At 30.4% G+C, this 11,060-nt stretch overlaps 1 protein-coding gene across 7 annotated transcripts in view; it reads left to right on the forward strand.

Annotated features, from left to right (window-relative positions):
- Positions 1-11,060, forward strand: part of unc-13-4A (BAI1 associated protein 3) — a 152,981-nt gene extending 141,921 nt beyond the window's left edge. For 5 of the 7 annotated variants that reach the window (XM_076529352.1, XM_076529355.1, XM_076529358.1 and 2 more), the window contains 9 exons: positions 2-218; positions 834-908; positions 1,837-1,950; positions 2,823-3,038; positions 3,411-3,626; positions 4,259-4,453; positions 4,754-4,998; positions 6,190-6,398; positions 7,216-11,060. In XM_076529352.1, coding sequence (XP_076385467.1) covers positions 2-218; positions 834-908; positions 1,837-1,950; positions 2,823-3,038; positions 3,411-3,626; positions 4,259-4,453; positions 4,754-4,998; positions 6,190-6,398; positions 7,216-7,310 — 1,582 coding nt within the window. In that variant the 3' untranslated portion in view covers positions 7,311-11,060. The remainder of the gene's footprint in view (position 1; positions 219-833; positions 909-1,836; positions 1,951-2,822; positions 3,039-3,410; positions 3,627-4,258; positions 4,454-4,753; positions 4,999-6,189; positions 6,399-7,215) is intronic. The other 2 variants (XM_076529354.1, XM_076529357.1) reach the window with 1 other exon arrangement.

The following is an 11,060-nucleotide window of genomic DNA, read 5'->3' on the forward strand; positions in this document are numbered from 1 at the left end:
GCATGAAGGAGAACCTGCCGCAGTCAGATCATAAAACTTTGGAGATTTGCAAATATTACGAGTGGTTCCGACCAGCTGTCGACAAATGGTTGGATCTTGCGAAACTAAAAGCGATTCAACGCGTAAGAAAATCGGCGGAGCTGGATCGAATATGCACCGGTGAATACATAGTGAAACATTGTACTTCCGCCATTGATGTCACGGCATGCTTCTATCAGGTAGCGTATACAAAATATTTATTTGTATAAGGTGAAGTGGGGTAAGTGCAGACTGGTTTTTGTAAAGTTGGTATTTGAACGTAAGTATTTTCAGTCTGCTATGTAAATACTTAACGCTGTCGATATCGAACGCTTTGCACAATTACTACTATTTAATTAATATTAACTAGGACCTTAATTTTCCTTGTACATTTTGATTTTGATAGGAAATTGTTTAAAATGTCAACTACTCTGCACTTTCCCCGAAAATGGGCTAAGAGCGTAACTTGAAGTTAAATACTTTGAAACTTTATTTCATGTGCAATGGGGCAAGAGCAGAATTATTAAGAAATCTGCTATAAAATGCTTTTTACTGCATTATGCAAGTACTCTATACTGCAAACAAGTACTCTTAGCTGAAATATAAAAGGGGATATAGTGAAACAAAACAAGGAAACAAACATACTAAATGAAGAAATTTCGCTCATATTGTAATAAAAATAGCCTGTATACACACTTACCCCACTTCACCGTACTATAATCAATATGATCAATATAATCATTAATTATTCCATTTGAAAGAATGATTCAGAAACTAATATTAATTACATAAAATACGTATAACATTATTTGCAGATTAAGGAATTTTGGAAGAAACTAGCGTGGCCCGACCTGCCTGGATCGTACAATTTAGTCCTGAAAGTCGTCGATGTGAGTAATTATTCAATACACTTAATTTATTATCAAAACAGATTTGAAATTTATATTTTCGTTACGAGTATTTAATATGTACGAGGTTTAGGAAATTAATTATTTAATAGGTTAAGAATTTGAAAATTCTTAATACTAATCTGAATGTTTTAGGTCATCGATTTCTCGGTAAAAAAACTTATACAATTGATATTATTTTTTTAAGTCATTTAGAGGCCTCAAAATGTTCAATAGGTATTAACTCTTGGATGTTGTATGTATAGTATTTTCAAAATGAGGTCTCAGGAGTATGAAAACTTGATAGTTTAAATTTATAAAAATTTGATTGTTTAGAAAGTTATAGTTCAATATAAAGAGTTCTTCAATATAAATTATAATATATACTCTAATTATTATACTAAAGTTATAGTATACATAAATGACAGTATGTATTCTATTATTTTTTTGTATATAATTCTATACATATATGGTACAGTACACATTCAGTATATATTTTAGTAATTATATTGTAGTACAATAACTTTATAGTATACAATTATATGTATACTAAATTTGTAATATAGAATTGTACAGTTCTAGTACATAATTATAGCCTAGTATATAATTATGTACTAATATACATATGTGGTATACAATATAATTTAGTATATGTATATTTAGTATATTAGACTTTATGCTTTTATACTATAAAATTATAGTATAGAATTATTCAGTCAAATAGTTTCAATATACAAAATTTCAATATCAATACAATCCATATAATCATTATAATCAATATAATCAATATAATCAATTAATACCGTCATCAAAAATTGATGAGTTCTACTGACAGTTTTCAAACTTGAACTAAAATGATTTTTTAAATGTAAAATTTAAAATTGACAGTTCGTAATTTGCAATATACTCGAGTATCATATTAAAATTACAGGCGATATGCAGTTCAGCAGCTTACTATGCAGAAATTACGCACCAGAAACTAGCTGACAGTGGATATTACGAGGAACAAACGCCTTATAAGACAACAGACGAGGTAATCGCTCAGGTAGAGACCGCTTCGCATTAGTTTGACACAACACTGCTTCGCAAATTAGTTGTAGCGAAATCGAAATATGCATTTTATAAAAAAACAAAATAAATAAACTTTATTCTTTCCGAAATTCGCTTGAACGCTGCACCCTGCTTGGCGAAACTTGCAGCGCAGTATTAGAGTTAGAAAGCTGCTTAAATATTAGTACATTTCTGTACTGCACGTACAAATTAATATTACTATTATTCAATATATAATTCTTATTGAAATGTTTGTTAATATTTAAATACATATTTATTACTATTATTTTATTTATATATTTATTACTAAATACGTGTATTATTATTATTCAAATATGAATTTTTCATTATATATATTCATTATTATTGTTTAAACATATATTTATTATTAAAGATATTCGTTATTGTTAAAATTACTAAAAATATGATTATTAAAATATATTTTTATTATCAAATATATATCTACTTGAATATATATTCATTACTATAATATTAAACATTTATTTTAAAAAATGTAAAAATAGTTACAGTCGTTTCTTTTTATAGACAAAGTAACTTTAATTTAAAATTATTTTAAGTTTAATATAACATACTACATTAAGATTGGCATAGTATTAATCTCTAACTTTATATATAACTTACTTAAAATTATGTAATAGGTTATTCTAATTGTTATAAACAGTCCCATAATTATTTATCATTTCATATGAAACAAATAATATAAACAAAGAATAGTATTAAACAAGTAACAAAATAATCAAGTTGTCCATAAAGTATCTTCTTTAGCAAGAGAGATCGATTTCCAACAATCTAACTGCGTCAAATCTCGTTCGATTAACAACATTATGATCTCGAACAATTCCACAGATGTGTGTGGCTATTAATGGGCTGGAATATGTGCGAAGATGGCTTCTGGATTTAGGGGAGGAATTGCACGTTGAAAAGCTTTTGACAGCTTTGGAATGTCAGGCTGGTGATTCTGCTCGTATGCAGTGGAGAACCGCTTTGACGTCACCGTTAGAACAAACCCCTGGACAAATGTTGCTCTTCATTAATCAGATTGTTTCGAGAATTGGTACCAAGGTTGGTAACATTCGGAAATACATATTATTTATAGCAACATTTTAGTAAAACGATTATGAATTAATTATGAGGTTTAGTTACAAGATAATTTCATTTTATATGTACATAAAAATAATGACAGTTTTCGGTTAATTATCGTGACTTTAATAAATTATACTAATTTTATATAATTTTGAAAATTATGGAGTTGTAACAATGTTACATGTAATGGAGGAAAAAAAGCTAAATCCGCAAAACTCCAAATCTTCAAATTCCCACTATATCTTTCACCCATTATTTATTTACCCTGCCACTTCATTTTTCCATTCAAAAATAAACGTAAATCAAATACCGTTTCCAATGTTAATAATATTACATAAATTTGAATCGCAGATGAGACCACCACTGAAGAAGGCAATGTTTCATCTAGCTTGGTCACCGGATAGTTTGCCTACTTCTGAAGCAATCGCACCATTGTTGGAATATTTGGATGTTCATTTAGTGGCGTTAAATTCAGCTCTGCTTGCGGTCAACTTTAATCGAGTGCTTCAAGATATTTGGGAAGTGGTACTTGGAGAACTTAGCAACCAGATGGATGGCAACGCGGGTGTAAGTAAACTGAAACATTAATTTCAAATATCATACACAAAGTATAAAACAATTATATATTTAACACTATTACGAAAATTTATATTTGCAAACAGTTCTCTCGATGTATGCAAAATATTAAACTATATTCTATTTATTTTTTTTCTTTGTTAAACAATATTTTTATTAACGGTTTCTTTATGCAAAAAATTTTATTATTGATATTGTATGTTATGAATTTTATTATCGATATTGTATGAAACGTATTTTTTATTTAAATTTGTAAATTAATGCTATATTTGCTTTACATTTAAATTAATATTAACACTAAATTTGACATAAAATTGACATCGCATTAATTTAAATTTGCCATACATTTATATCAAAATTAAAGTTTAATTTAGTATACAATTGAATATAATTAACATTATATTTGACACACAATCAAATTAAGATAGCCATCAACATACAATTGAATTAATAAAACTAGTAAATTGACCATACAATTAAGTCAATATTAAATTGCTCCTACAATTGAATTAGCATTCAATGTAGTGTCAATCAAATGTAATAAACAAATTGTCTTGACATGATTAAATAAAAATTCTGTAATTGTAAAATATTGCATGTAAATGTGTTTCCGCCTGTTTTAGGATAAACCAGCAATGTTTTATGAAAGGCTCCACGAGGCACTGGATTTGTTGATCAAATTCTTCCACGCAGACGAAAAGGGTTTACCATACGACACGCTTCACTGTCAAAGCTTTTTGAACGTCGAAGAACGACTGCAGTACCATAAAATGGACACGACGTTCTTGATCGATCGATTTTATCGACAACGACTTCAGGTTTTCATTAAACATCAATATCTGTCTTATAGTTTCTCAATTATCAATTATATAAGTCCTTTAATTAAATATTTTTGCGTTTTGATAAATTGTAAAATAATTTAGCTAACTTTTTATTGTCAAATAACTTGTGATTATTGTCATTATTATTATCATTATTTCAGTTATAATGCATTGGAACTGTAGTTGAAATTATAATACTTAAAAATTTACTTAATTTACGGAGAATAGTAATTTTCTGTTTGATATAATAGTTACGATACATGTTGATGTGAAATTGTAACACGAAACTTTTTACAGGACCAATTGAACACCGTGGCTTCCGAGTACGGTGTATTAACAGTGAGAGCGTACCTAAATCACGACTCTCTGTGCGTTGAAGTTATAAATGCCAGGGACGTGATACCATTAGATCCGAATGGTTTCAGTGATCCATTCGTCATCATCGAATTGTTGCCACGAAGAGTGTTCGAACACTGCGCCGAGCAGCGGACCAATGTGAAGAAGAAAACTCTGAATCCTATGTTCGACGAGTGTTTCGAATTGTTAGTAACAAGTCTAACATAAAACCGTTCTTTTCATTAACTAGTCATTAAATAGTTTTCATTAACATCTTCTAGTAAAAAATCATCAACTCATCTTTCATAAAATGACTGTCAAGCTCTTGCAATAATTCAGTAAATGTTGATGTAATCAAAATGTCAATAGAACCATTTAGAATTTTGTGTAAACTCATTTTTCATAAAATGACTATCAAGTTCTTGCAATAATTCATTTCATTGTTGATGTTGCAATTAAAATGTTAAAACTATTTAGAATTATGTATAAATCTTTCATAATGTGATTATTCAGGTCTTGTTAAAATTCAACAAGTGTGGTTGATGTTATCAAGCTGCTACAATTTCATATTTGTAATAGTAGAATCAACTTATTAATGTTAAATAACTGAACATCACTGTTCTTATTGATCTTAAATAGCTGATCACCACAGTTCTATTTACTGATTTCAGTAGCTGATCACTACTGTTCTATTTACTGATTTCAAATAGCTAATCACCACCTTTCTATTTACTGATTTCAAGTAGCTGATCACCACTGTTCTATTTACTGACTTTAAATAGCTGATCACCACTGTTCATATTGATCTTAATAGCTGATCCACAACTATGTTTCAAGGACCTATCTGATCTGTAATCAGATGTAACATCACTCTTTCTATTTACAATTAGAGCAACCCTTTGCAAATATTTAAAAATATGAAACACTGTGACCACATGTGTATAAACAGAAGTTCACTATACATATATTCACTATAATTTCTTCTGTTCATATGTATCATGTTACATCTGTATATGTAGCATGTTCATACGTATCATGTTCATACGTATCTTCTTCATACGTATCTTCTTCATACGTATCTTGTTCATACGTATCTTGTTCATACGTATCTTGTTCATACGTATCTTGTTCATACGTATCTTCTTCATACGTATCTTCTTCATACGTATCTTCTTCATACGTATCTTGTTCATACGTATCTTATTCATACGTATATTGTTCATACGTATCTTGTTCACACGTATCTTGTTCACACGTATCTTCTTCATACGTATCTTCTTCATACGTATCTTGTTCATACGTATCTTGTTCATATGTATCATGTATTCTGTTATAATGTACGGAAAATTTACTCGTAAAAATTACAAATGCTGATACATATTAAATTCTGTTTGTAGCTCGGTGAACGTCGAGCAATGCCGGAGTCCTGACGCCATGGTGCTTTTTACGGTAATGGACCGAGATGTCCTTACGGCGGATGACTTCGCTGGCGAAGCATTCTTGGGTTTAAGCACCATACCCGGTGTGGCAGACACAAATGCAAGCATAGACAATTTCCATGGCCTCAAACACACCGAGCTGCCTCTTATGCAGCAAAAGAATCGAAGTAAGTATAACTAAGCGATATCTCCCTCCATTTATTTCTCTTCAATGGAAGAAGAAATGAGTTTATGGAACGTGAAATGATTTGAATAATGTATACTGTTATGAGGAAAAAAATATATACAGTTATCCTCTTCTCGGAAAGGGAGGAAACGGTAATTAAATTTGTGGGAAACTTTGTTATAATACGATTTTTCTGCCGGTGAAATGGTGTTCAGTAAATGCATTTTGAGAAAATCTTGTTATACCATAATGCAAGTACAGTGAAACTTCTGGATTTAATAGATTACGGGATGTTGCAGCTTTTTATTGACTTAAAATAATAAAATAGAGATTGACTGACCAACTTTATTTTATTGCAATAATTGTCAAAATAGTTTTAATATAATAATATATTACTACACTTATAGCTTTAATACTGTCATATTATTAGACTGTAATTAATAATAGTATTAAACAGTATTATCTTTTGAAAATTCGAAGTTGTTATAATAATAACAGTATATGTTAATAATAAATAATAAGTTGTTATAACAATAACAAAGTTCCCAAATCAAAGATGAAAGTATTAACAATGCAATTAAATTTTTATATCAATTATACTATAATGTAAGAAATTCTGTCAGTATACAGCAGCATATATCAAATTACAGTAAAAATTGATTTTTAACAAAATTTTATATAACACCTTTTGTACTATTGTCTTCAACTGTTATTTAAATTAAATTAAATTGTAATTGTAACATAAATAAATGATTGAAATATGTAATTTAATGACAGTGACCAACTGTATCCAGCATGAATTTTGTTTTTATTCCCAGATCACCCGATTCTTCAAATTCTGGAGACGAGAGTCGGCGACAAAGTGGCCCTCGATTTCGTGAAGAAGCAAAAACAACGATTCGCATCGACGTAAAACGGGTCCACGACCAGCAGAGCACCGCGGAAATAAATCAGCTTTGTTCGTGATACATTAACACCGTGTTGACTCTCTTCATCGATAAATACAAACGAAACGAAGCAGATAAAAAGATTTAATCCGCGGAGAGCTCGTCGACTCTGTTCCGCGTTCGTCCTGAAATTCGCCAGACCTTTCTCAGTGTAAATCGTGTTGAATATAATCGGTGTTGGTAACTAAGGAAATTAACTAAGGAAAGTCAGCAAGCGGGAATATTTATTAAACAGTACAGAATCGTGAAGCGTTTAACTGAGGAAAAAGAACGTTGCCTTGCATTAATATTCGAACACCACGATATTTAGATTCGCGTATTGATGTACTCAAAATGATGTTCTAATTTTATTATCGTTACATTTGTTTTAAATAATATAAATATAAATTTTGTTTATTCAATGTGGATAATTTTGTCACGAATCTTTTGTTAACGGAGCATTAAAAATTAATAACTGAAAAGAAGATCAAATAAAATATATGAAGTAATATAAATTTAATAAAGTATTAAGTAATTGGATACTTAATAAATAAATACTGAAAATAATTAATTTTTGTAGCAAACGAAATTAAATAAAATATACCATGTGAATTAAATTTAATAAATTGTACTCAAAAATTTGTTTGAAGCAACAATTTTGCAATAAACCGAATATGAAATGAAGTAAATTAAAAAAATTGTTATCTAAATATTTTCTTTTCAAACAAAACATCACAATTGCACGTTTTACTCAACTACTTTATTCATTACGCAAAAAAGTAATCCATGTTAAATAAATAAAATTCATATTTCTATAATTTAAAATAAATAATTTACCGTTCGCAAGAACAACATGTGTAACATGATTGTAAACGAACACAAGCTTAAATATCATGTTGCTCGAATATTAATGTAAGTCATTATGTACTCAGAACTATTTTTGTGTGAACAAAAATCACGAGGAGAACAGAAGAAACAAAAATAAAGAAAATGGTTTAAATCTGTCAGCGTGATGTATCTAAGGATAAATGTTTAAAAAAAAACTATCGTCGAGACCGTCGAAACTCGAAGCAATGCTAAACGGCCATGACACCGGAAGTCTTCTCGCAAAATTTTTTCTCAAAATGGCGCACGAAGATCGTTTAAACGTCCGATTGCAACCAAATGAAAATAGTTACTATTCCACCAAAGAAATATAAAATACACATATACATATGCACATGCATGTAAAAAATGGAGAGAGTACATGAAAGGTGACTCGTGTAGTCAAGTAGAAAGATACTTTTGCATGAGAAAATAAATTGAAAATAGAGAAGAAAATTTTTTATGTTATATAAATTATTAAACTCTGTTGTTAATATTACTTGCATGAGTAGTTAAAAATAAGTGTTTTGTTAATTATTATATTCTATTTTATTTGTGGTGTTTTAATTTAGAATAATTTTTGTACAAATGTTTCTGAAGAATTGTAAGATAATTCTCTTATTCTAATTTTTGAGATAGTAAAAAATTGTGTTGTTTAGTTTATAGTTGTTTTCTGATGTGAAAGTAAGAGTCTGTACTGTACAATATATTGCATTACACCGTGTATACGAGATTCATCGCCGATTCGCATCGCTTCGACGACCACAGATCAATTCCAGAGAGTCGATATACGATATTTTTCTTACTCGTCATTGGCTAAAGTCTCTTTCTATCTTTCCGACAAAGCGTTTCCCAATTTTCTGACCACACAACGATACTTTCTTCTTGTCTCGATCCTATTTCGCAGTTTGCACGACGGATTTCGATCGACCTTTACTAAAAAGGAGTCCATCGAAACGGCATACAAAAGATATGAAATCAAAGATACAGAAAAATGAGTTCGTAGATGAACGACGTTATCGTTCGTTTTGTTTGCATGCGTCGGAGAATGAAAATTAATCGAATTACGTAATTTAAAAATGTAAAGGTGATGAAAGTATCCCCTGGTGTTTCTGGGGATTCGGTGTGTTTAATTTCTTGCTCGTACAATCTGAATCGTTCTAGAGCTTTAATCGATCTCTCGACACGTAGCGATCGAATCAATTTCAAGAAAGTGGACGAGTAGCAAAGAACGCGTCGATAAACTTGAATAGTCGAAAGAGATTGTGTGTGTTGTTTTTTTGGTGTGGATTTTGAGGAGAGATGGGATCTAAGTACATTGCATTCTGATTTCATTCTAACTGCATAATTTTATTAATTCGGTACTTTGATAAACTTGAAAGCTCAATAATCAAAAAGATTAAATGTGTTTATTTATAGGTAAGTTTGAAAATGAATACTTGTACAAACTTTTATTAGGGATATTATTACAGAGTTTGAAGTTAAAGAAATTTCTGAACTGGGAATTTGAAAATTTTCAATTTTGAGGATAAAGAATTGAGTAAGCTGGGGAGTTGGAGATTTGGGAGATCGAGAATGTGGAAATTTGAATATGTGGAAAAGTTTGAAAAACTTTGAAATATGGAGTTTTTTAAATTTGGGGATATAGGGATTTGAATTAATCTGGCGAGTAATCTGAAAATAGGTTTGAAATTTTTGTAATTTGAAAATTCTCAAATTCTTGAGAGTTTGATTTTTAAGATCTCAAATTTCCAGGTCCTCAATTTCACAAATATCCAAATTTCCAGATTCTCAAGTTCTGAAATTGCCAAATCCCTAAATTCTCCAATTTTCAAATTCCCAAATCCTAAAATCCACAAATCCTAAGATCCATAAATCCTAAGATCCACAAATCCTAAGATCCACAAATCCTAAGATCCACAAATCCTAAGATCCACAAATCCTAAGATCCACAAATCCTAAGATCCACAAATCCTAAGATCCACAAATCCTAAGATCCACAAATCCTAAAATCCACAAATCCTAAGATCCATAAATCCTAAGATCCACAAATCCTAAGATCCACAAATCCTAAAATCCACAAATCCTCAAGTCCTAAAATCTACAAATCACAAAATCTCCAAATCCCAAAATCCCCATATCCCAAAATCACAAAATCTCCAAATCCAAAATTCCAGATCTCAAAACCCTCCCTCAATGAAATTCTATTCTCCCTCAACAATATTTCACTTAACCCCATCTCTAAAAAACCATAACACCTTACAACCACTCGAATCCCACAAAACAAAACTTTTAAACCGAACACATGAATGCATAATGAACTCGATCCCATTTCTAATCAAAAAGTCCTAAATTAGTATGATAGATAAGAATTGCAAGCAGAGATGTGATTGGCTTCAATCAACATTGGCGACCAAAGTAAAGAACGAAATCTATGAATGAATGACAAAACGCACACTCGTCAATTTTTCTATTGCACCCGGTATTCACACGCGTCTCATTTGCGTCTACAAAGTATACACATACGTACACACATCTACACGGACGTACACGTTGGAAGGAATGTTAAAAGCGCAAGCAGTTTGGCGATAATCGACAAACACACCTTTGTATTTCACCCGCCTTCGAAAATGAATATTATGTTACAAAAAAAAAAGATAATGAAAATAACAACGTGAAAGTGAATAGAAAAGAAAACGAAGAGAACAAAAGAAACGATCTCTTGAAATGTCGTCTGTCCGATCCTCGATATATCTCGTGCATCGAATCCAATCGAACTCTATTTGCTTTTTTCAACCTTTTACAATCACCAGAAACGTATGTACGATTTGTCTTGTATCGTAAGACGAATAAATTAATATAAATGTATGAAA

Source organism: Megachile rotundata, chromosome 3 (genome assembly GCF_050947335.1).
Source record: "Megachile rotundata isolate GNS110a chromosome 3, iyMegRotu1, whole genome shotgun sequence".
In the NCBI taxonomy this organism is placed as follows: Eukaryota; Metazoa; Arthropoda; class Insecta; order Hymenoptera; family Megachilidae; genus Megachile; species Megachile rotundata.